Raw genomic sequence first — 27,955 nt, forward strand, 5'->3', positions numbered from 1 at the left:
AAAATCCTAGAGGAGAACACATGCAACACCCTTTTTGAACCACAGCAAGTTCTTGCAAGATACATCTATGAAGGCAAGGGAAAGAAAAGCAAAAATGAACCATTGGGACTTAATCAAGATAAAAAGCTTCTGCACAGTGAAGGAAACAATCAACAAAACTAAAAGACAACTTACAGAATGGGAGAAGATACTCACAAATGATGTATCAGATAAAAGTCTATAGAGATCCAAGATCTATAGAGAACTTATCAAACTCAATACCCAAGAAACAACAATCCAGTTATGAAATGGTCAGAAGGCATGAGGAGACATTTCTCCAAAGAAGACCTACACATAGCCAACAAGCAAATGAAAATATGTTCCACATCACTTGCCATCAGGGAAATACAAATCAAAACCACAATGAGATACCACTTCACAACAGTAAGAATGGCTAAAATTAATAAGACAGGAAACAACAAATGTTGGGAGGATGTGGAGAAGGGGGAACCCTCTTGCACTGTTGGTGGGAATGCAAACTGGTATAGCCACTCTGGAAAACAGTGTGGAGGTTCCTCAAAACGAAGTTAAAAATAGAGTTACCCTATGACCTAGCAATTGCACTATTGGGTATTTACCCCAAAGATACTGATGTAGTGAAATGCTGGGACACCAACACCCCAATGTTCATAGAAGCAATGTCCACAAGAGCCAAACTGTCTATGAGCTACGATGTCCTTTGACAGGTGAATGGATAAAGAAGATGTGGTCTATGTATACAATGGAATATTACTCAGCCATTAGAAATGATGAATACCCACCATTTGCTTCAACATGGATGGAACTGGAGGGTATTATGCTGAGTGAAATAAGTCGGTCATAGAAGGACAATCATTATATGGTTTCACTCATACGTGGAATATAAGAAATAGTGAAAGGGACTTAAGGGAAAGGAGAGAAACTGAGTGGGGAAAAATTAAAGAGGAAGACAAATCATGAGAGACTCCTAACTCTGGGAAACAAAGGGTTGCAGAAAGGGAGGTGGGTGGGGGGATGGGGTGACTGGGTGATGGGCACTGAGGAGGGCACTTGATGGGATGAGCACTGGGTGTTATACTATATGTTGGCAAACTGAATTTAAATAAAAAATTAAAAAAAGAACTGTGTTTGCAACTGCTAATCATGACCTATTAATGGGTCATAAATTAATTTAGGGAGTTGCTTAATTTGTAAGCAGCATTAAAAGGTAATATAAGAAATTATCAAAGTGTGCCACACATAGTAAGGGTTAATAATATATTTCATGAAAATTGACTCTGATATAAACATACACACACACACAAAGTTGATTCTTCTTATCAAGGTAGTTATGTTTTATTCAGTTGTCCTGAGCATTGAACCATTGTTTCTAGTGAAAATACTGGGAGAGGTTCCTATGAGTCTTTGGTCACAATATTTTCATCCACTGATCAATACATAACCTTGTTTTCCCTTTGTATCTGTTTAAAGACATCTCATTAATGTATATTGACTCATTAACATTGAACTCATAACCAACAGCACTATACCTCATGCCTTAGTGAAACTTATCAACATGTATTTTCTCCACGTTAATATATCATATCCTTCTTGTACTGTGGAACACTAGATACCATTTTAGTACTATCCTTGACGGTGATTTTAAATAGCAAAATCACCAACAAAAAGCAAAAAATACAAAAGTTTGGCACAAATTAGAGCACAAAAAGGACATTTGTTTACAGTATGACAGCTGAAACAAGGCTAAGTATTACTTTGGCCTCAGGTAGCTGAAGTTGCATACAAGACAACTCAAATTTTTTGCTGCCCTATGTATGCTCATGTCCTCAATTGACCACAAAATGACTGTAATATTGATTTGGGGTTACAGATAAACATTAGTGAGTTGGTGAATTACCAAACATGGAATCTTTCAATAATCAGGATTGCTATCAAAGCTGTTAGATAGTAAGGCTTTTGCATAGCAATGTAAACCATCAGCAAAACAAAAAGGCAACCTACTGAATAGAAGATATTTGCAAATTATATACTGGACACAGGGATAATATCTTGGATATATCAAGAATTTATATGTTTAACACCAAGAAAGCCAAACAATGTGATTAAAAAATGAGCAGAGGACCTGAATAGACATTTCCCCGATGGAGACATACAGATGGCCAATAGGCACATGAAAAGACGCTCAACATCACTAATCATCAGGGAAATGCAAAACCACAATGAGATATTACCACACACTTGTCAGAATGGCTAGTATTAAGAAGACAAGAAACAACAAGTGTTGGCAAGATGTGGAGAAAAGGAACACTTGGGCATGGTTGGGGGAATGTAAATTGGTGCAACTGCTATGGAAAACAGTATGGAGGTTCCTCAAAAAGTTAAAAACAGAATTACCACATGATCTAGTAATTCCACTAGTGGGTATATACCCAAAGAAAGTGAAAACAGAGGTGCCTGAATGGCTCCATTGATTAAAGGTCTGCCTTCAGCTCAGGTCATGATCCCAGGGTTTTGAGATTGAGTTCCATGTCAGGCTCTCTGCTCAGTGGGGAGCCTCCTTCTCCCTCTCCTTCTGACTGCTGCTTTCCACGCTTGTGCTCTCTCTGTCAAATAAATAAAATCTTAAAAAAAAAAAAGAAAATGGAAACAGTGATTCAAAAAGATATATGCACCCCTATATTTATTGCAGCATTATTTATAATAACCTAAGATGTGGAAGCAACCCAAGTCTCCATCCATAGATGAATGAATAAGAAGACGTGAGATATATACATATATACACACACACAATGAAATATTTTAGCCATAAAAAGAATGAAATTTGGCCATTTGTGACAACATGGGTGGACCTAGAGGGTACAATGCTAAGTAAGTCAAATAAGACAGAGAAGTACAAATACCATATGATTTCATTTATATATGGAATCTAAAAAAAAAACCAAAAACCAAAAAACAATGCAAACAGACAAAAAATAGACTCAAATACAGAGAACAAATTGGTTGTTGCCAAAGGGGAGGTGGGTAGGGGATGGGCAAGATACAGAAGGGGGATTTAGAGGTACAAACTTTCAGTTACAAAATAAGTAAGTCTTGAAGATGCAAAGTATAGCATAGGCAGTATAATCAATAATACCATAGGGTAGCTCTATTTTTCACTTTTTGAGGAACCTCCATACTGTTTTCCAGAATGGCTGCACCATTTTGCATTCCTACTAACAGTGCAGGAGGGTTCCCTTTTCTTCACATCCTCACTAACATCTGTTTGTTTCTTGTGTTGTTGATGTTAGTCGTTCTGACAAGTGTGAGGTGATATCTCATTGTAGTTTTAATTTGTATTTCCCTGATAATCACTGATGTGGAGCATTTTTTAACGTGTCTGTTGGCCATTCATATGTCTTCTTTGTAAAAAGGTTTATTAATGTCTTCTGCCCATTTTAATTGGATTATTAGTTTTTGAGGTATTGAGTTTTATGTTCTTTATATATTTTGGATACTAACACTTTACCAGATAAGTCATTTGCAAATAGCTTCTCCTATTCTGTAGGTTGCTTTTTAGTTTTATTGATTGCTTTCTTTGCTGTGCAGAAGCTTTTTATTTTGGTGAAGTCCTAATAGTTTATTTTTGCTTTTGTGTCCTTGCGTCAGGAGACATATCTAGAAAGAAGTTGCATTTTAGAAAGATCATTAAGTAAGATGACAATAGAGAGGGAAGCAAACCCTAAGAGACTCTTAAGTCTAGGAAACAAAAAAAAAAAAAAAAGTCTAGGAAACAAACTGAAGGTTGCTGGAAGGGAGGTGGGTGGGGGATGGGGTAACTGGGTGATGGCCATTAAGAAGGGCACTTGATGTAATGAACACTGGGTTTGTTTTTTTTTTTTAATTTTTTTTTAAAATTTATTTATGATAGGCACACACTGAGAGAGAGAGAGAGAGAGAGGCAGAGACACAGGCAGAGACACAGGCAGAGGGAGAAGCAGGCTCCATGCACTGGGAGCCTGATGTGGGATTTGATCCAGGGTCTCCAGGATCGCGCCCGGGGCCAAAGGCAGGGGCTAAACCGCTGCGCCACCCAGGGATCCCCAGAACACTGGGTGTTATATGCAACTGATGAATCACTGAATTCTACCCCTGAAACTAACAATAGAGTATATGTTAACTAAATTGAATTTAAATTTTTAAAAAAGAAAGATAATTATGGAATCTGCGTGAGAGATTTAGGAGTAGGACCCAGAGACTGGGAAGCAGGTGAACCTGTTAAAAGACTCAGCACTCAGTAGGAGAGAAAGATTGAAGGCCACAAGACTTGTTTTCATCAAATATTATTAATTAACTTATAGTATTGATTAAAATAAGTGCCAAAGTTTTGAGGTCTTATTTAAAAGGAATCACTTTGCCAATAATCCTTTGTCACTTTGCCCAAATTCTTTGGGCAGTGACAAGTAAAGGACTCCGTCTTGATAAAGAACTGTGAAATTTGTAATAGCTCCCCTTATTAGATTTTGTGTGTGTGTGTGTGCTGGATACTGAGCGGTTTTCCACAAATTATTTCCATAATGTCATCATGAAATAGGCAATTAATTTAGTGCAGTGACAAAGAGCCAGGTTCAAAGGTCAGAGTTCTGAGGTTCAAACCTTGGCTCTGTCACTTGTTGGTTGTGTCACCACAGGACCCACTTTCTTAATCCCTATGATGAAGAAAAAACAGTTTTATCATGTATGATCATTATGGACTACATGAGATAACGGGCTTAAGTTGTGTATAGGGTGCATTCTGTTATAAGTGCTCAGTAAGTGTTAGCTATTGTAACATAATTTTACAGAAAAGAAAACTGAATCTTAGAAAAACTAGGTTACTTTTCCATAGTCACCCAGTAAGTGACAGGCGGGGGTTTGACCTAGACTTCAAACACTCTGATCTTAATCATTACTTTCTACTAGCTCTCAATATCTGAGATACAGGTCTAGAGGTAATAAAATATACCTATGAAAAAAAAGAAGAAAAACTGAAGTTTTATTTTTTTATGAGAGGAAAAGATGATGGGACCTAGTAATTGTTCTGAGTACATTATGCCAATTGTGGACTTATGAAAATGGAATTAAGGAATCAAAAAAAAAAAGGTTACCACTTTTTAAAAAGCTGTTTTTGAAATTAAAGTATAATTAATATACAGTGTTATGTTAGTTTCAAGTGTACAATATAATGATTCAATAAATCTATACATTACTCAGTGCTCATCATAGTAAGTGTACTCTTAACCCCCTTTATCTATTTCACCTATTCCCCCACCCCCACCCCCATCTCTCTTCTGGCAACTAGTAATTTGTTCTCTGTATTTAAGAGTTTGTTCTTTTTTTTGTCTCTTTTTATTTGTTCATTTGTTTTGTTTCTTAAATTCCAATTATGAATGAAATCATATGATATTTATTTTTCCTCTGATTTGATTTACTTAGCACTATACTCTCTAGGTCCATCCATATAGTCACAAATGGCCAAATTTCATTCTTTTTTTAATAGCTGAATAATATTCCATTGTGTGTGTGTGTGTGTGTGTGTGTGTGTGTGTATATCTCACATCTTTTTTATCCATTCATAACTATGGATGGATACTTGGGTTACTTCCATATCTTAGCTATTTTAAATAATGCTACAATAAACATAGGGGTGAATATATCTTTTCAAATTACTGTTTTCATTTTCTTTGTGTAAATACCCACTAGGGGAACTACTAGGTCAGGTGGTAACACTCTTTTTAATTTTTTTGAGGAACCTCCAGTCTTAGGTTAAGACTTCCATTGCAAATTCTTGGGAATAGAATATTCCTAATTAAGGGTTTTTAGGTGACTTGCTTAGTTATTGAACTGACGTAGCTTTCTGAGGCTGGCCAGATCTTAACTTTTAATTAATTGTTTGGTTTCCACAATAAATTGGGGTTTATGTTTCCCTTTGGGAAGCCCTTACTAAAGCCACCGCTTTAACTTCTCAATTAACAGGATTTGAAATGTGTTAATTACTTTTTCCCCCTCCTTAACAACTTTACTGAGGTATAATTGACACAAAAACCTATATATATTTAAAGTATACATTTTGATAAATTCTGACATATGTATATACGTATGAAACCATCGCCACAATTAAGATAGTAAAATGTATCTATCAAAATTTCCTCATGACCTTTTATAGTCCCTTCCTTGCACCTTCTCCCCTGGCCCATGAAGCCACTGATCTGTTTTCTTTTACTATAGACTAAAATGTATGGTAGGCAGAATTTTAAGATGACTCCTAATAACCCACATGCTTATATAATCTCCTCTCCTTTGAGTGTGAGGAAAATGTATAAATATGATCATGAATCATTTCCATGATTATGTCTCATTATGTGGCAAAAGATATTTGGTAAATATAATTAAGTTTACTAATCAGTTGACCTTATGGTAAAGAGATTATATGGATGAGGCTAATCTAGCAAAATGAGCCCTCTATAAGCAGAGATATTTCTGGCAACTTGTTAGGCAGCAGTAGAAAACTAGTATAGATTTTGGTACATGGAAGGGTGGTGCTGCCACAAAAAATTCCTGAAATGTGGGATTGGCTTTAGAATTTGCCAGTGGGTAGAGGCTGGAGGACTGTTAGTAGAAATAAAGATGTTAAAGATGCTGCTGGTATGGTCTTAGAAAGAAGTGAGAGAGGCATTACTGGGATTTGGAAGAATGAGAATTCTCATTATCTCCATGGCATAAAGCTTAGCAAAAAGCTTAGCAGAATTGTGTCCCTCAGTTATATGGGAAGCAGAATTTGTAACCGATGAACTTGGGTAAAAAGTTAAGGAAATTTCTAAGCGACATGTTGAAGATGCAGCCTGGCTTCTTGCTGCTTACAGTAAAATGCAAGAAGAAAGAAATACATTGAGAAGTGTTAAATGAAAAGGAACCAGTATCTGACAATAACTGAAAGTTCTTTACCTCTCCAATAACAAAAGATGCTAAAAATTAAGAGATACACTGCCAGGAAAGCATAATCTAGAAAACAGGCTAAGGATGTGACTATATAACGCTTTGCTGAAACCTGGGAAAGTTATCCAAAGATCAGAATATTTATTCATAAGAGACTAAATGTTCCTCACAGATCTTTTTATTCAAATCAGAGTTCTTCTAAGTAGTTTCAGGGCATTGTCCTTCAGCCATCTGAGGAAAAGCCAAAGGTACAGAAAGGATTATGGGGAAAGACCTGTGGATATGACTTTTGTATGACTGAGGGAACTCTTGTGAAATCTTTGGAAGCCTTTTAAAAAAATGTCTATCAGTGGAGATGCTGACAACTTAGATTAAAAGTGGCAGAGAGAGTATGAAATGAAAAAGGGCTCCTGTGGGAAGGTTTAACTGTGAATTTAACTTCTTTAAAAGATATAGGGCTATTCTTATTATCTAGAAATAGTTATCTATTTCCTCTTGAGTGAACTTTGGTGGTTTCAAGGAGTCCATCGATTTCCGTAGTTGTTGAATTTATTGTCATAAAGTGGTTTATGGTATTCCCTTAGTATCTTTTAATGTCTATAGAATCTGTAGTATTTCATCTCTCTCATTCCTTATATTGATAATTCAATATATTGATAATATAAAAGTCTTCTTTTATATTACTGTGATTAATCTGACTACAGTCTTATAAATTTTATTGAACTTCTCAAAAATCCAGCTCTCGGTTTCATTGATTTTCTCTATTGTTTTCTGTATTTTGTTGATTTTAGTTCTGATTTTTATTATTTCCTTTCTTTTACTTAATTTGAATTTAATTAAAAATTTTTGTAGTTATTTAAGGTGGGAGCCATAGTCACTGTTTTGAGAACTTTTTCTTTTCTAATATAGGTATTTAGTGCTATAAATTTGCCCATAAGAAGTACTTCAGTGACATCCTGCAAATTTTGATAAATTGTTGTGTTTTCATTTTTATTTAACCCAATATATTTTGAATTTCTCTTTGGTTTCCTCGTTACCTATTAGTTACTGAGAAGTAGATAATTTAGCTTCCATATACTTGGGTTTTCTACAGAGATCTTTCTGATATTGACTACTCCTTTTATTTTTTCTGTTATTGACTTCTAATTTAATTTTTCTGTGGTCAGTAAGCATAGCCTGTATAACTCAAATTATTTTAAATTTATTGAGATGGGGGGGGGCTAAAATATGGCCTATCTTGGTAAATATTCCATCTGTATTAGAAAAAAAATGTTTATTCTGCTATAGTTGGATGAAGTGTTCAATAAATGTCCATTAGATAAAGTTGGCTTTTTAAATCTTGTTATCTGCAATGATTTTCTGCTTACTAGTTCTATCAGTTATTGAAATCTTATTAATTCAAGTTAAATGTAAAGGAAGACTGGTTTAGTTCACTAATCTCCCCCACTGTCTCTGCGTGAGAGAAGGTGGAGCATTGTTCCCAGGAGTGTCTTAGGACTCCTTAAAATTTGGTGAGGCCCTTTAAGGCACCCACATAAACATGCTGTCTAAATAAAAATGAAGGGCTTGCTATGAAAACACAGCTTCCTGGAAAATTCTCTTTCCATTCCCTTCATTCCTCTTCAACCTTACTGAGTTCCCTGTAATAGTTCTATCTATAAATTTTGGGGTTTCCACTGTTGGGTAATGGTATGGTGCTTTTATGGGGTTCATATCCTTTGGTATTATAATATTAAAAACAGATTAAAATATTTCTGAAAGTTCTGAAGAACTGCATGGAGAGACATTGATTGTCAAGTTTTTGAATACACAAATTAGACAAATGGTCTAGGGATTACCTGCATTCTGACATACATCTGAGGTTCAGGAGAATGGTTAAGTTCAGGGTAGCAAAACTCTTTGCTAAAAATACCATCTGGTTTTCTATTTTGTCCCCCAGAGTTGACATAAAGAACTGAGAGATGATTGAGAGCTAAATCTATTGTCTGTTTGCACTTCTACACATCTAGCTAAAATTATTCAAAATAATTTTTGTTATTTTGAATACCTATTTTAAAAATTTAGTTTGAATACTAAATTGATACATTTTTAAGCCTCACAAAATTGTTTATTTAGGTCAGAGAGATTTCATGTGAGTTACTATTTATATGTGCTAAAGATCCCTCAGGCAATGTCAGGCTGTTGCATGTGGACAGTTTCTTGAATTATAGCACAGAAACTTTAATACCTACCTCAGGAATAATAGGAGTCTTAAATAGGCAGTCATATTTACTAAAGAAACCTAGAGTTTTCTTAGATTGCCAACCTTAGTAAGACAAGAAATGTCAGGGTGATAGAGTTTAAGTGGCTCTTTTCAGATATGTTACACTGATTCTCTATATTTAAGACGCAAAACAGCCTTCCAGGAGCTATTTAATTAAGTGAAAGTAAGTCTAGTCCCTTTGGAACCGAATGGTTCAGTGAGCAAATACATATCAGTAAGTGAAGGAAGTGGGGGAAGTTATTATGTGCTTCATAGACATGGTGACACTTTATAACCCCATATCAGGGATCCTAAACAGTGATTGGTTGGGAAAATTATCAAACTGAGTTTAAATTTCAGCAGGTACAAAACTGTCACCCAAAAGTCCAGGACAGTGAGCCACTCTCAGTTTTCAAAGAGAAAGATAAGAAATCCTGGATTTTCAAAGTCTCTTTGAAGGCTTTTAAGGTAAGATGAAACATCCTCTTTACTCAGAACCAAATGATTCCTGTAGAAATTTGAATTTCAGAGAAGAAGCTGACTTGATTTTAAGAAGTGAATAACCTTTATTATTAGATTTTTTTCTTTCCCTTTTGACTTGGCAAATCAAGACTATGTATTAAAGGATAACAGAAAATAATATGGTAAAGGATGCTGATTCCATCTAGCAAAATGTTGGATCACTGAAGAATAGGAATTTTTTTTATAGACACTATGTTTAAATATCAATTGCTAATAGTCAGAAAAAGTATATGTAAGATGAAGCAAATATTTTAAATCTAAAATATTAATAATGAGATGAGTGGTTAGAATATTTTACACATTATTCATGAAAGCTCCATTACTGTTATTTTTATCTACAAAAATCATCTTTAAGAGTCTTGAATCTAGTTAAAGACATTATTTTAGTCTCATCGTTGTAATATAAGATGTGATGGCATTTAATAAAAAAGGAAAAAAATAATATCTTCCTCTCAAATAGTAACAATAGTGACATTTAAACACTAACTCTGTTAGGAAATAAACATGGATTTGAGAATTTTATTCAGTACATTATGGTACAATTATTTCAAAGTCTGGCTAATCCACTCAGTGATAAGCTCCATGAGGGTAGGACTCATGTCTATTTCCAGTATCTGGTCCACATTAGTTAGGTCTTCAAATGTTGAATGAATGACTGCATCTCAGTTTACATTTATTTTTTTGGTCCCTGGAAAATCAACCTCCAGCCTAAAAATCAGGGTTTTTTTTTTTGCCAACTGAGGTGAGCATTTTTAAAGCTAGATTAAAATACTTCTACTTAGGATATCTGGAGATTCTGACTTCTATCACATACCTTTTCTCTTTCATGATATCATAACAGATTTGGAAAATGAAAGAGGTTTCAGACTGACAAAACTGGGGCCATTTCTTTAGCAGTCTTTTTAGCTATTTACCTATCTGTGAATACAGTGGCAAGTATCATGGTGTATTGTGCACTTGTTCTGGAGTGGATCTGAAAGAGCCAAAGTAGTCAGATTGCTGGATTGCAGTTTAGAAATGGGATGAACATAACCATGACCTTCACTACAGGTACCTTTCCAGGACACCATGGTTCCTTCAAATCCATGTAGACCACCCTATGGCAGAGTCTATGTAATAATTAGGTTTGGTGTGCCAAGTACCATAAAACCTCTGCTTACTAAACAGCTGCCCTTCAATATCTATGCCCCAGAGCTCTGCATTATATTTGTCCTGAGGTCACTTCAGCTTCATTTTTAATCCATAGGATTTTTGAAGGAGGTTTAGCTATTCTTGGCTTTCTACTGAATAGCCGTCAGAGTAAGCCTTTTTTTCCCTCTTAGAAAGCATGTCTTTTTTTCCTGTGAGGAAATGCCAATGATTCTATGACAGTTGATATTCACTGAGATTTTATTAAATTTCCATTATCAACATTAACTTCAATCAAAGGTTTTTTTATGACATGCATTATTGTAATCTATAGACTCAGTGGGAGTGCATGAAATAGGAGTAAAACTTTCTTCCTTTCTGTAGTAATTGTACCATTATATCAAGAAATCCAATTTTCAGTAACAGCAACTTAAATTTTGATTCACATGGACTATACAATGTCTGTTCCAATGTATCAAAATATAGATTTTGCCATTTCTGAATGTGAATTCTAACAGGAATAAAGGATCATATTTTTAGTAGCTCCACATAATATTTGCTATCATTTATTAAGGGATTGCTAAATATCCAGAACAGTGCTAGGTGTGCTTATATTAATAAGTATTTATTCACCAACAATATTCATAAAACATTTCTTTCTGTGCTATGTAGTGGGATACAGTGATCACCAACACATTCTCCTAGGCTTCAGGAGCTCTCAGTAGGTCAGGGGAACATATAAGTAACCAGGCTATGTTAAACAGTGCAATATGCTACCGGTGAGGTTTGCAGAAGTTGCCAGGCATAAAAAGGATAGAGACACAACACCAAATACCCTTTGACAAGGAATCAGAGGATGCTGCTCAGAGAAGATTCTTTGGTAAGGTAATTGGGATAATCTTAAAGTATAGGTATTATCCTAGATGGAAGAAACAAAAGCTTAATAAAACTACTTAAATTTCTCAAGTTCACCCATCAAGTAGCAAAGGCAGAACTTGAACCTGGGTCTCTCAATACAAACTTCAAGTTCCTTCTACTCACTGAGGATCCTTGATGCTAATAATTTCTTTCCTTCACAGTGTACTGTAGCCCAGCTTGTGTAGATGTGAGGTGGGGATGATAAATGATTCATCTTTTAACAATAACCTTAGAATTAGTTAATATTGATGAGAATTATTTAGAAGAAATGTTATCATCATCAATAATAGTAAGACAAAGTTATGGTTATGTCCTTTTTAACCACATGACTATGCCCCTTCATTGACATAGGCAGGAAAGTCTAGTTAGCCACCTCATTACTGAGCCTGATGATGCCCCCTATATGTCTCTGTGAGCACTCCACGTATGTTCTGGAACACTGAGTCTTGATAGCCTTCTTCTCATGTTGGATGTATATTCCTTGCCCAGGAACAAGGCAAATGCTTACTGACCAAAATAATACCTTACCATGGTTATTTCTTTCGCTTTATAAGTAATTTTGTGCTGTTCTTTTTTCTTGAAAAACAGACTGATTAATCTTCCTAAGGAAAATGAAGATAATTATATATTTTTGCATTTGGGCAGCAGCATGGGCTATTCCAGTAAGTATGTATTCCTCAGAAAATCTCACTTTGCTATCTCTTTTAACCTAATATTAAATAATATATATTTCTTTAAAACTGAAGATAAGCTGTGCCTAAACATTTAGATATACATGAAAGACTTCACAAAATATCTTTGGGGGTTTCAGCAACCCAAATATGCACTCTAGTTCATGCTCCCATTCCTCTAACTGAAATGTGTGTCTTGTTAGATGGATTGTGACTTTTAAAATTTATTCAGACTATTAGTTTTAGAGGTACATGGTTAATTAATTGACTTTAAATAAAAAATTAATAGAAAAAAGAGTATACTGATCATGATGAACACTGAGTAACACATAGAATTATTGAATCACTATATTTTGCACCTGAAACTAATATAGAATTAATTAACATGTTAATTATACTTGAATAAAAATTTATATGGTTCTTTAAAAAAATAAAATTCATTCAGGCTGTGCTTGCTTTGGCAGCACATATACTAAAACTGGACTAATACCAAGAAGATTAACATTGCCCCTGCACAAGATGACACGCAAATTTGTAAAATTCATTGATATTAATTTACATTCAACGTCCAAAATTCCTGGAGACTTTAGCCATCTTTGCTCATGCCCTGTGAATTTCATTATAATATCAACGAAGCCTACATTTTTAATGAAGTTTTCAAGGGATAAAAATAGGAAAAAATAATATTTTTCTAACATAGGAGAAAGTTAATGTTTCCCTCGGATAATAGTTTTTTTAATGCTCACTGGGGAAAATTTGAAATATATAGATAAACACCAACAAAGAAAAATTTAGGAAAATTAAACCATTTGTAATTATATTATCCAGCTGCTATGGATAACATTTGGTATGTTTTCATAATATCAAACACTTTGGTATTTATGCAGCTGGGAATTTTCTCAACTCTTTCAAATGTATTCCTGAAGGACACAGAAGTAGCATATTACTTGATTTTGTTTCTGCACTGGATCTGGTCACACCTGCTCTTTTCTTAGGGGTTTGGCCACGATTATACTTGAGGTGGGTCTTGCGCTAGTGCAGGAGGCTTGTACAGAAACACCAAAAGTCTATCTCCTCCTTTTTATAAAAGACAATTCTCCTTGAGATAAATGGTCTGGTTAACACTTCAATAAAATTGATAATACCATTGTGAAAAGTATCTGTATGCCCAGTTTAAATTCTACAGAAGCTGTGTACACAAAATTAGAATGTTTTCAATTTCTAATATTTTCATTTTGGTAGGTTCCTCAAATCAAGCCACTGGACAGGCATGCTGTTGACAAGTCTGCAAATTTAAATCTTCCAGAAAAAGTGAAATTGCCAATACAGGTATAGGATGTGTTTTCAAGCTGTTTTTAAATTCTTTTTTGGGGGAGGGGAGGGGGAATTTATTTATTTATTTGAGAGAGACATCGCGTGAGAGAGCATGAGCGGTGTGAGGGGCAGAGGGAGAAACAGACTCCCTGCTGAGCAGGGAGCCCAATGCAGGATTTGATCCCAGAACTCTGGGATCATGACCTGAGCTGAAGGCAGACGCTTAACCAACTGTACCACCCAGGTGCCTCTAAATTCTATTAACTTCCAGAAACTTGATGGCTTGTCTTTTCAGTTCGTTTTACTTCGAGATGGTATCTACAAATTATTTTCAATTGTTTCTCTTTTCCAGGATGAGTTAAATGCCAGTGACATCACCAAAGAAAGTGGTGTCCTGCATGAAAATGAAAGAGGAAGGCAACAATATACCAAAGATGGTTACAAAGAAGAAAGAAATGGCTCTGAGTGGGCACAAATAGGAGGGAAAACTTCCACACATTCCTTGTTAGTAAATGAGGAGGGGAATAGTGAGGGTCAAAATGGGGTCACAGGAAAGCCAGAAACATATGGTTATGATGGGATAGATGGAAAAGAAGGTAACATCACAGCAAATGGTATCAGGGGACAGGGTAAGCATCACCAACAATGCTGGAATAGCAAATGGGAGCAATATTAATAGAAATACTGATAAGAATTCAAATAAGGGAGGAAATGTTGGAGATGCAAGTCAGAGTGAGGATGCCACTGTTGTCCAAGAAGATGGCCATCAAATAGCTGGAAGCAATAACAGTACAGGCCATGAGGATGAAATAAATAGGAATTATTGTAGAAATGAAGGTGATACAAGTGAAATAACAACTCAGAGAGAAAGCGAAAAAAATGCAAATCAGGAGGCAGGAGTAACACCAGGGGAAAGTGGAGCTGGCAATGGAGAAGATGCTGGCCTGGATAATTCAGATGGGAGTCCTAGTGGGAATGGAGCAGATGAAGATCATGACAGCAGTGATAGTAGTAATAGTGACAGCAGTGATAGTGACAGCATGACAGCAGTGATAGCAGTGACAGTGACAGTAAATCAGACAGCAGTGACAGCAGCAACAGCAAATCAGATAGGAGTGACAGCAGTGACAGCAGTGGACAGCAGTGACAGTGACAGCAGCAATAGCAGTGATAGCAGTGATAGTGACAGCATGACAGCAGTGATAGTAGTAATAGTGACAGCAGTGATAGCAGTGATAGTGACAGCAGTGATAGCAGTGATAGTGACAGCAGTGATAGCAGTGACAGTGACAGCAAGTCAGACAGCAGTGACAGCAGTGATAGCAGTGACAGCAAGTCAGACAGTGACAGCAGTGACAGTGACAGCAGCAACAGTAAATCAGACAGCAGTGACAGCAGTGACAGCAGTGACAGTGACAGTAAATCAGACAGCAGCGACAGCAGTGATAGCAGTGACAGTGACAGTAGTGACAGCAGTGATAGTAGTAATAGTGACAGCAGTGACAGCAGTGACAGCAGTGACAGTAGTGACAGCAGTGATAGTAGTAATAGTGACAGCAGTGACAGCAGTGACAGCAGTGACAGTAGTGACAGCAGTGATAGCAGTGACAGCAGTGACAGCAGTGACAGTGACAGTAAATCAGACAGCAGTGACAGCAGTGACAGCAGTGACAGTGACAGTAAATCAGACAGCAGTGACAGTAGTGACAGCAGTGATAGCAGTAATAGTGACAGCAGTGACAGTAGTGACAGCAGTGATAGTGACAGTGACAGTAAATCAGACAGCAGTGACAGTAGTGATAGCAATGACAGTAGTGACAGCAGTAATAGTGACAGTGACAGCAAATCAGACAGTAGTGAAAGCAGTGACAATAGTAATAGTGACAGCAACAGTAAATCAGACAGCAGTGACAGCAGCAACAGCAAATCAGATAGCAGTGACAGCAGTGACAGCAGCAATAGCAAATCAGATAATGACAGTAGTGACAGCAGTGATAGTGACAGTAAATCAGACAGCAGTGACAGCAGCAGCAGCAGCAAATCAGATAGCAGTGACAGCAGTAACAGTGACAGTGATAGCAGTGACAGCAGCGACAGTAGCGATAGCAATGACAGCAGTGACAGTGACAGTAGTGACAGTAGCGACAGCAGCAATAGCAGTGACAGCAGTGATAGTGACAGCAGTGACAGCAGTGACAGTAGTGACAGCAGTGACAGCAGTGACAGCAGCAATAGCAGTGACAGCAGTGATAGTGACAGCAGTGACAGTAGTGATAGTGACAGCAGCAATAGCAGTGATAGCAGTGATAGTGACAGCAGTGACAGTGACAGCAGCGACAGCAGCAATAGCAGTGACAGCAGTGATAGTGACAGCAGTGACAGCGACAGTGACAGCAGCAATAGCAGTGACAGCAGTGATAGTGACAGCAGTGACAGCGACAGTGACAGCAGCGACAGCAGCAATAGCAGTGACAGCAGTGATAGTGACAGCAGTGACAGCGACAGTGACAGCAGCGACAGCAGCAATAGCAGTGATAGCAGTGATAGTGACAGCAGTGACAGTGACAGCAGCGACAGCAGCAATAGCAGTGACAGCAGTGATAGTGACAGCAGTGACAGCGACAGTGACAGCAGTGACAGCAGCAATAGCAGTGATAGCAGTGATAGTGACAGCAGTGACAGTGACAGTGACAGCAGCAATAGCAGTGACAGCAGTGATAGTGACAGCAGTGACAGCGACAGCGACAGTGACAGCAATAGCAGTGACAGTAGTGACAGCAATAGTGACAGCAGCGACAATGACAGCAGTGACAGTAGCGACAGTGCATCTGACAATGATGAGAGTCACAGCAAGAGCAAGTCTGGTAGTGGCAAAAATGGAAATGACAGTGAGAGTGACAGTGAGGACAGTGACAGTAATCACTCAACCAGTGATGATTAGAACAGAAGAAAAACCCACAAGATTTTTTTTAAAGTCTAGTGAGTAATTGATAGGAAGTGACGATTCCCAAGGAAGGAAAGGAAGGGGAGACATCGACCCGAGACGCCTACATTTATAGGGGCAATGAGAGCAACAAACTGCCAGATTTGGAACCGAGTCCCCACACCCTCAGGAGAGAATCTGAATGCAGGCCCTTTGGTGTGTGCGTGTGAAAACACGTGGTGAAAAGATTCGTTTATAAAGCGTACATCGAAACATAAAGAACAGTTAAAATACTCTTTAATACTTTACGCAGAAACCTCAAGTAATCACGTACTATATAACTTTGCTTTAAATGCCAAGTGCTTTAGGGAATTGTAGCTTAGAAACAACCTGTGGCAACAACCTGTTGCCTTCACCTTTCAGGAATCACACATTCCGGATAGATGGTCTGCTTACTGCTGAGGCAAAGGATGCTGTTACCATGATACCCAGCTCGGCCACTGATTCATTTGCTTGTTCTAAGGAGGAAATAAACTTGTCACATGAAAAAGAAATGCGGCAACAACGGAACCTAAATGGACCATGGGGATAATCTTTGTAATTATTGAATAGAATAATTTCAAATTAGAAAAAAATTTGAAGAGTGCTAGTCAGAAAATAATTCAGGGCTGGTTTAAATAACAAAATCTGGTGTATAGTATGACATTCCTGCAAAGCACTGGAAATTTTGCATAATGTCCCTAAAGCTACCGACAAATCGATGCAGCGCTTAGAACAGTATCTTGCCTCCAGCAGCCACTTTCCAAATATGAACAAAGAAATGATACACAAATGAAGGATTCTTAGGGCGGGGTTACTCTTTGAACTCTATGTTCAGAGCTCTGTTAAGTGGAATCAGTATTTGTTTTCCACCACATGTCAAACTTGGCTCCCATTTCCCTTGTAAACACCCACATGCCCAAACTTCCAAATCAGACTCTGAGACACCCTTTTCACTGTCAATTGCCTTAATAAAGCCAACAGTTGCTGGTAGGTAATGCTTTGGAAATTACTCTTTTTTGGGAGTCATATAATGCAGCTGAAATCTGAGCATTGATTATTCTGCGTTTGCATGAATGAGGGTAATTCTTAATTTTGAGATGAAGCCCAAACCCTAGAACATTAGGATCTTAAAGGTGTATGCAACTAGTTATTTAATAGGGTGGAGGTAAAATTTAATATCCAAACTAATATACTTTTGAGAGTGAAGGGGGGTGCTATCGATAATTACTTGGGGACAGCAGGTGTAAACTGAGATTGTTCAGGGATCACGAGAGATACAATAAACGTTGCCATAAACCTTTAAGGTATTTTTCAAAAATTTAGTAGAGATGATTTGTAATTTCCTATTTAGGCAATTATTTTAGATTTATTTTAATTCAAATGTAAAAATCTGTGTAGGAAAGTTTTGAATGCGACTTCTTTGATGCTAATATCAACCAGTCATCAGTTGACAATTTATTTTCTAATATTATGCATATTTTATACAGAGTTTTAGTAGGGTTTTCCCCATCTTCTTTCTCCTTTAATACAAGAATTTCTTAGTTGAAATCAATATTACAAAGAATATTACTGAAGGCTTTAAAGATACTATTCATAAACTATCTGGTAACTCATAAAACTGTAACATTTCAGGTTTCTACTATATCATAATCATGCAAATGACTCCAAACTTCTTTCCTTAAAATATGCTCTAGATTTTTAACTCCTTTAGGCTTCAGGATGTTTGTTTTTGTCTTTTTTAATTTGTAAAGTGTGGCTTCTAGTACCTGTCTCACCTATTTTAAGAGGTTGTTATGAGCTTAAATCAGGCAATGGATATGAAACTCTTTGTAAATTGTACAAGATATGTAATTTAAAGGGATATGAATTTTGGTGTTATAATAAACATCTATTTATGTGACTATTCACAAGAAAAATTCCCTTACTCTAAATGGGTTTTTGCAAGTAATTATTCCTTCCATCACATTTTAAAAATTTAGCTGTTTTTAACCAAAAAGATAATATATTTATATTACAAAAAAATCAAATAGTATGAAAAGGTATTAAAAATATTAAATCTTCATCATCCCAGATTTCCAATCTTCTATTTCTCTTCCACAGAAGGAGTTCTCATTACTAATATGTTGTGAAACTTTCCAGAAATATTCTATGTACATATAAGCACATGTATTTCCCTTTTAAAAACACATGGAAGTTTACTATACACCATGTGCTTATCTTACTCTTTTTAACCAAGAATATGCCTTGAATACTGGTTTATAGCACAAAGACTAACATCCCTCCCCCCCCCCGCCACAGTTGTGTTGTATTTCATTCTATGAACATAGGTATTTAATCTGTCCTCTTTTTTCCATCACTTTCTAAGCCATTTCTGTTCCACTGAGAGACTCTGTAGGTAAAAAGCATGAGTCAATAGCCCAAGTTGGATAAATTCCCAACCAGTTCTTATAAAGACTTCATCTTAAGAAGCATTTGGGGGGATAAAGGAGATGCTCAGAAACTGGGGTTAATGTCAGAAACAATGAAAGAAGACTATGATCCTGATTTTCTTATATAATACCTACATTGACCTTTGGTTCTTTGAGGGGAAAATAAAAGTGACCTCTTCAAGGACATCTCAAGAGTAGATCCTTCAAATATAAGAAGTCTGGTATTAGAAAACAAAATCTACTTCGTGTTATTTTCTGGAATAAGATTAGTAAGCTATCCGCTAACATTGCCCATGGGAGCAGTATTTTTTGAACTGTAGTTGCCACTCATTTAGTAGGTCATGATATCAATTTAGTGGCTCATGCCCTACATTTTGTAAAATGAAAGAATAAAAAGGAAAAATCTTGGTGTATCATATGTAACATTTTATGAAACCTGACAATATTTACCTCTACATACATACATACATACATACATACATAGTATGTCTAAGTTTGCATATTCTAGGACATGATGTAAAATATTGTTCTGACTCAGTATAGTAAAAAAAAAAAAGATTCGAAAGCCATTGATTTAGAAAGCATTATAAAACATTATTGCTGTTAGTAGTCATTTCATATTTACTTTCCACATTAACTTTCCTCTTTACAAACCTATAAATTTTCCACTTTTGAAGCGGTAGTTTAAAAAAAAAGAAAAAGTAGTGTACTTGTAGAGGAGTGGGAAAAGTGGTGGTGGGGGATGGGTTTCTGCATTTATTTGTGCTACAGTGGAAGAGCCTAGGTAACACTGTCATCTTTTGAACAAGAAGCTGTCATTGTGGTGCTGGTGACTTTGCTGGGGATTCAGATTTCTTTTTGGTTGCATGGGTTACTCCGTATCTGGCTGAAGATGAATGATCTTCAAATGGACTCTCATCAGTTGTATTATCCTTTCCACTTAACCCAGGAATTCCTTCCACACCTGCTCATACCACAAATCAGGAAATGTAGTAAGGGCTTTGTTTGTTTATTTATAAAATATATTTCTTAAAAAAAGGTTATAAAAAGATAACTTTTAGAGAGTCCAACCTAACCATATGAACACATTTTAAATTATTAACTGAAATGGGATTTCCCAGAAGTCAAGATTGCTTTACGGTTTGTAATGGAAGTTTTGAAAAACTTTAGACCAAAATAGCTAGGAACAATTTTCCTTTCCCTAAAAGGAGTAGGAATAGAATAGAATAGTTCAGTCATAGATGAAAATATCATTGTGTTCTCACAGTGGTCCATTCACTGCTGCTAGCAAGCAAATCCTCTAGAGAATGAAGCAAGTCAACAACACAATGTTCCCAACAGGAATCTTGGGTTCATATGGTCAAAAATAAAAGTTAATCCCTACAGGGCTCTCATGTAGCTTAGAAAAATGGTGTAAAGTCTAAAGATCCCCAACATGTTAGACTCTGTGTGTTTTCTATTAGTTTGCACAGTCCCAACTCTGCTGAAACACTGTATTTACAGAGAGCTTTATCAGAAGGTGCTTCTCTTACTCCCAAGTCCATTATTTTGGGCTTTGACACTAGCCAACCTCCTCCCTCCTTTACCCTTTTCTTCTTTTCCTCCCTAGTATTTTTACCTTCAAAGAGATGAAGAAATTGTGGCAAGGCAATGCTTTGTCCTTGGCAGAATTTAATTCCTGGGTGTCTTCCTGTCTGAGGTCCCAGACAAACCACATGGTCAGGACTGCTAGGCTTGAGTTTGTATCACTGGCCCTTTCTCCTGCTCCCAGGTTTCAGTTGCAACTAGCTGGGACCCAACTCTCACTCTTTAAGTGTTCTCCTTAGTTGAAACCACTGAATTTTTCCCTGCTATCCCAACTCCATCTCCTTATCCTCAGACCAATCTGAAGAAGGCAGAAGATACTTAGGCTGTAACAGACCAACATTTAGGCTTGGCATATTTACTTCTTGTCTTATCCTAATTCCAGTAAGTAGAACCTTATGCTGTCCCAAAATGACAATCCCCTTTAATCCTTCTAATTGGCTTCTGCATAGCTTTCTCCTCATGATCTTGTATACTGATTAGAACTGTCCCAGCCCAGTCAGCCTAAGATCACCAGCAAACCTGTTGTCTGATACAATTGGGTTTACTGACTCAGTGAAATAGACTGTATGTAAGAGCAGCCTCAGATATCTTGGCAAACAAAGAAAAAGAAAGAATTATTACAGGATTTTGGGAAAGGGTGAAATTTAGGCAATATTTAAATGAAACAGTGTTCAGGAGGCTCAAAGCAAAGCAGTACTGTGGCTAATGGACCCATCATCAGGTTTGGACTGTGAAGTAGACTCGGGTTCCCATGTCCTTGTAAAGTGCAAAGTTAAGATGGGTGTGGACTGTTGTACTCAGAAATCCCTTATATGCATCTCTGCATTGGGGCTATAAATTGAGACTGATTCTCTCTGGCCAAGGACCTAATCTTTCAGCAAGATTAGGGTGTTTTATTACTATTTTTTGATATATTTTTAAACAGCAGAGTCCTGATAATCTATGATTTTAGAGAACAAAGTTTCGCAGTGATTAATAAAGCAGGAGTGATTCAAAGTAGGGGGTTATTATGATACTTTCCCGTGTCCTTGAGAGCGAAGATTATTTTCTATTAGTTTTTCATCTGGCTTTATCTGTGTCTGTTATTCCAGTCTGTTAATTCAGATTTCTACTCTTTCAGTTTAAGCTAATTTTTTTACTTCCCCAGGAGGATTGTTTCTGCTAAAACCAAGACTCTGCTTACCTTGCTAGCCTTTTCCTTCAAATCTGGCAGAGCTCTCAATGGCTGCCTGTTCTTTAAATATTGCCCATTCCACATCACCACTGTTGGACTTTGATGCACTCCCATGATTTCTGTTTCTTTTTTGTTGATTACTCTCTGACACACAATGTCATTTCCTCTTAGTCCCAGGATTTTGCACACAAATTTCTCTTTTTAAACCCTGCAGCATGGCACTTCTCCGCTGCCATTTCTCACAGCCTCATGGAGACAGGGAGCTCCATGTTCTGTCTCCTTTCTGTCTACTTCATTCAGCTACTAGGAGCCCACAAAAACTGGTCAAGTTCTGGTATTGAACAGTTTCCATCTCTAACTGAATTTGAGGCCTCTTCTGGAAGTCAAGTTGTTGTGCACTAACTTTATGTTTTCTTTCTCAGGAATCTGATTCCCGGTTTCTGAAGTTTGATTCTTAATTTTTATATATTTCTCATCCTCACCTTTTTTGGTTAGTCTTAAGTATAGTTAAGAGCTTGACATTTATAAGGGTTTCTGGCTTTTATCTTTTGGTAAGCTTAAATTGCCATTTGTTATTATCTGCCAATTGTTAGGATTGAATTTCATTTTCAAGAAAGTAAATAAGGAAATGTAGCCATTTTGTTCAACCAAGGAATTTTATTATAGTCTTCTTTTCCATTCCGACTAGACCGAGGATAAACAAGATAAGAAAACCCCTATCAAAACAATGAGAAACAACCAGAAAAGAAAATCCCCAGTATCCTTCATGGCTCTACACTTTAGAAAAAGACTGCCATCTTGAAACAAAATGCTTTTGATAAGTAAATTTACCCTAGATTTATCAGATAGGTAAACAACAGCTCAATCATATTAGAGTTGTGAATACATAAATTTACGTCAAATGTTTTCTTCCTTATCTCACTTACCTATCTTCAAATGAGTATTTGATGGAGAAATGTACCAATCCAAGATGCCTATGGCTAGAGCTTTGGCAACACCATTGTCAATTCTAACTTTTTAGAACTTTGAGATAATCTTATCCACTTATAGGTGTTTACAGTATCCACAGCAATGCTAATCAAAATGTGACCAATGGAGCAGTGACATCCCATAAACTGTTAGAGTTCAGAAGTATCGGAATTGAGAATGAACATTTATAGCTTTTATAGTAACTTGACATTGCCATGAAATCTAAGTGTGATCATTTTTCTGGTAACTTATTTTCATTGTATTTATACAAGCATAAGCATAAATCCAGGAAATATCTGGGAATGGATACTATGGATGTGGGATAACGGTGGAAGGAACATAAAGTTGGATCAGGAGGAAGTTATTGATATGGGTTCACTAAGCAGACATTCTGCATTTAATCTTGTAGTTTAAGGAGTTAGAAAGGGCTCTAAGAGTCCAGCTGGATGACTGACTGAAACATGGACCAAAAGGTGGCTCCCAGTGAGTAAATTGTAAATGTTTGACCTCCTTCAACTTGATGTAGAGGGAGAGATTAAAAAATTTAAGGAGATTGGAATTTTGAAGTGGATTTGTCATTTAAGACTACTCCTACTCATCTATACTGGGAGGGTCTAGAAGACGTATCTTTCATCAATACTTTAAGAAATAAATTTGTGAGAGGAGCCCTAGCATCACTGAAAAACTCCATGAACATTCTTCTCTGTAGGCCAGACCTTATAGTGGGAATCCCAACCATTCAATTTGAAACCTAATGCAATGAAGACAATTGGATCCCAAAGGTGACAGAGGCTAAGAGGTGGCACTCAACTGCCAAAGGCAAGGTGGGTATGGTTACTGTATTGGATAGCAAAATCAAAATAACAACTGAAATAGTCTGACTTGTGAAGACCTATGGCATTAGTTAACCATGGTACTCGTGGAAGTGAAATTGATGGTGAGCCTAATAAATTCTTTATCTGTATAAGCAGAAAAGTCCTATGTTAAAAGTCTAATTCAAATAATAAAAAAAGAGATTTACAGTCCCTAAATCAATTCCCAGACTTGAAATAGTTTATAGACTCAGAACCCCTTGAGGAAGACACTATTGAAAACTTATATTTTTCTTAGCTTTCCCCAAAGGAACTGATGGCCTTTTACCAGAGTAACTGTACATCATTGTGGAAAATAAAGCAATGAGACATTGTGAGGACCACTGGACACTGATTCTGAACTGACATAAATTCTAGGAGACCCAAAATGTCACTATGGCCCAGCAGTCAGAGCAGGGGCGAGTGGAAGTCAGGTGAACAACTGAGTTTCAGCTCAGATCCATCTCACTAAGAAAGAGGCACAAGGCCTAGTAGGCCTCTTTGGATTTTAGAGACAATATATTTCTCATTTGGGTGTTATTCTAGCCCATATACTGAGTGGACCAAAAAACTGCTAGTTTTGAATGGGGCCCCAAATAAGAGAAGGCTCTGCAACAGGATCAGGCTGCAGTGCAAGATGCTTTGCTACATGGTCCATATGATCCAGCAGATCCAATGGTACTTGAAGTAGCAGTGGCAGACGGGATATTTGGAGCTTTTGAGAGGCCCCTATAGGTGAACTGCAGCACAGGCCTTTAGGATTTGGAAGCAAAGCCCTGAAATCACCTACATATAACTACTCCACTGTTGAGAAACAGCTCTTGGCCTGCTTACTGGTCCTTCGTAGAGACTGAACACTTGACTGTGGGTTACCATGTGACATTAGCTTCGTATCATGAACTGGGTGTTATCTGACCCATGAAGCCCTAAAGTTAGGCATGCACAGTCATATTCCATCATTAAATGGAAGTGGTATATATATGATTGCTTGATAGAATGGCGAAATGGCCTTTTGAAGACCCAGTAAAATGCCAGCCAGGTGGCAATACTTTGCCCTAGGGCAAGGTTCCACAGAAAGCTGCATGTGCTCTGAATCAGTGTCCAATATATGGTGCTATTTCTACTGTAGGATTCGTGAGTCTATGAATCATTCAAGTGGAAATTGGAGCAGCACCATTTGCTATTATTCCTAGTAACCTACTTGCAAAATTTTTGCTTCTTGTTCCTGTGACTTTATGCTTTGCTGGCCTAGAGGTCTTAGTTCTAGAGGGAGGAATGCTATCTTCAAGGAGACATAATTTTTCCATTGATCTAGAAATACTGCTGCCTGGCCACTTGGAGCTTCTCATGCCTCTGAAACAGCAGGTATGGAGAGAGTTATGATGTTGGTTTGGGTGACTGATAATGATCACCAAAGAGAAATTGAATTATTATTCCACAATGGAGGAAGCGAAGACTATGTCTGGAATATAAGATATCTGTTAGGGTGTCTCCTTAGTATCATCAGGCCCTGCGATTAAGGTCAGTGGAAAATTAGAAACACCTAATCAAGACAGGACTACAAAGGACAAGCACCAAATCCTTCTTTCTCTGTTTGATTTATCTTGTTTAGCATAATGTGCTCAAAGTATATCTATGTTGTCACAAATGGGAGGATACCTTCTTTTTTCATGGCTAAATAATATTCCATTGTGTATATGGAATCTTTTCCACATCCTTTTTATCCATTCATCCACTGATGGTCATTTGGGTTGTTTCCATATCTTAGCTATTATGAATAATGCTGTGATAAACATGGAAATGCATATATATTTTCAAAATCCTGTTTTGATTCCTCTGGATATATGCCCCAAAGTAGAACTGCTGGATAGTACAGTAGGTCTATTCTTAATTATTTGAGGAACTTCCATATTGTTTTTCATAGTGATTGGACCAATTCACATTCCCACCAACAATGTTTAAGAGTTCTCTTCACCACATTCTTGCCAGCACCTGTTGTCTCTTGTCTTATGAGTTGGTGTCAATGAAGGTTTTCATAGATTTCTGTCATGATTGCCACTAGCCTGTCACTGACAATAGATGTATTTTAAAAGACTTTCAGATTCAGCTACTCTTTTCCAGGCCAACCTTTTTTCTTTTGCAATTAAGAGTTAACTCTTTTGGAATTCTTTCCTTGGCTCATGGAGAGTTGTAAAAAGAAAGTCCCAAGTAAGACAACTTGGAGAACTGATGTTGTGGTCTACTCTAAGCATTATTTAAGATTGGCAAAGAAAAAGGAAGGACATGATGTACTCAGTGCTAACCATTTTTATTCTACTAGCAATTTTCTCCAAGATCAGAACATCCTGAGGTTTCCAGATTGGAAAAGAATCAATTTCTGTGACAGACTAAAATCAACCTTTTTCAGATAACTCAGCTGTGGTATTGTAAATTTCCAAACAGTCTCCAAATAGCAAGATGCAATTTTCAAATGTTCTCACAAATAGGAAAATTAAAAAAAAAACTTTATCCATTCTCAAACCTCAAAACAAAGAATTTAACTACCATTACAGAGAAGAGATAGAAATACTTTTAAGAACTCAAAAAATCCTGGTGTAAAAAAAAATTATAAGCACTTGTTTACTTAAGATTAGAATGGTGAAATTACATTGTGAGCACACAGAGGTGCTCATCGTAATAATCACATTCAATATTAATTTTCTAAAAACAATATTTATATAAAGACCTTTATTATATATATACTTACTATACTATTTACTATTACATTATTGTTTATATATATAAATATAAAATATATTTGCTTAAAACAAATATACAATATATATAAATATAAAATATATTTACTATAAAACAAATGTACAATTTTAACAAAATTTATGAAGCAAATGTGAATGTAGCTACCAACTTATAAAACAATACAGCTTAGCTTCCCAGGAGCCACATCCACACCTCTTCTCTGCCTCTATCCCCTCCCTGCTTCCAAAGGCAACTCTTAGCCTAGCTATGTAATTGCTTTCTTGTTTTTCTTTTTGCTTCTACCACTTAAATATGCATTCTAAAATACTACTGTTTTAGTTTTACCTACTTGTGAGCTTCTGTATGATAAATGATATCATACAATTTCGTTTCTTCTGTTTTTGTACTGCTTAATTCAACATTATATTTTTCATTATACATATTGCTATATATATTGTTTTTATTTTTTTCACTTTCACTGATGTACACTTTTTATTATATAAATATATGACAATTTGTTTATCCATTCTACTGTTGATGGGCATTATGTTTTTTTCCATTTTTGGCTATTATGAAAAATGCTGCTAGGAATATTTATGTATATGTCTTTGAGTGCATAGAAGCATACATTTCTCAAGGGTGTATGACTAGAAATGAAATTGCTGAGTTACACATTTGCAGACATTTAACATTCTGACTATCACTTCTTTTTGGAAGGCTTCTGCTTTTCTCTACTAAGGCTGAGGTAAATGCTTCTCCTCTATGCTCTTGAAGCATCTGTGCATACCTGTATCACTGCTCTTATCAGAGAATCAAAGAATTGCTAACTCTTGCTCTAAATCTGTGCTACCCCATATGGCAGCCACTAGCCATGTGTTACCATGTAAAGTTTAATTAATTAAAATTAAATAAGATTAAACATTCAGTTCCACAGATCCCCTGCCCATATTTTAAGCTCAATAGCCCATGTATGGCTTCTGGCTACCACACTGAATCATCCAAATATAAAACATTTACATGTTCTATTATTAAATATTCTGCTCTAGAATGCTAGTCCCTCCAGAGCCCAGGCTATAACTTATTCATCTCATATCTTATGCCCACCATAGTGCCTGACACACCAGGCTCTTGACAAATGTTTGTTGAACTAGACTGCTCCCAAGGAGGTTTACGGTCCCGTAGTGAAAGCAGAAAACAGAAGAGGATGTTAAATGAGGTTCCAAAGGCTGAGAATACTACCATAGGGGCGGATACAATAGTTCCCTAATAGCCTAAAGATGGAAGGGGCAGCTCATCTATGCAAGGCAGGCCTAGAAACTGTGAAACAAGATGACCCACTTCCAGCTTATAAAGGAGGGAGAATGGGAGAGAGAGAGGAGAGGGGAGGAAAGATTTTTTTCTGGAGAGAGTTGCAACATGCTTGCATTACTCCCCCCTTCCCTATTCACAATGTAAAGGGGGGATAAGGAGACAGTTGCTT

The 27,955-nt window shown here is 36.7% G+C and overlaps 1 protein-coding gene and 1 non-coding gene across 2 annotated transcripts; both read left to right on the plus strand.

The window, feature by feature from the left end:
- Positions 1–12,390: 12,390 nt before the first annotated feature.
- LOC121492672 (dentin sialophosphoprotein) lies at positions 12,391–16,705 on the plus strand. The gene is given in 7 exon segments (XM_041757860.1): positions 12,391–12,441; positions 13,693–13,779; positions 14,117–14,392; positions 14,394–14,775; positions 14,808–14,899; positions 14,901–14,952; positions 14,955–16,705. Coding segments are annotated over 7 exon segments (2,691 nt in total).
- On the plus strand, positions 12,899–13,004 carry LOC121494003. The gene has a single exon (XR_005988651.1). It is a non-coding gene; the product is annotated as a U6 spliceosomal RNA (small nuclear RNA).
- Positions 16,706–27,955: the final 11,250 nt, after the last annotated feature.

This window comes from Vulpes lagopus, chromosome 6 (assembly GCF_018345385.1).
Source record: "Vulpes lagopus strain Blue_001 chromosome 6, ASM1834538v1, whole genome shotgun sequence".
NCBI classification, from domain to species: Eukaryota; Metazoa; Chordata; class Mammalia; order Carnivora; family Canidae; genus Vulpes; species Vulpes lagopus.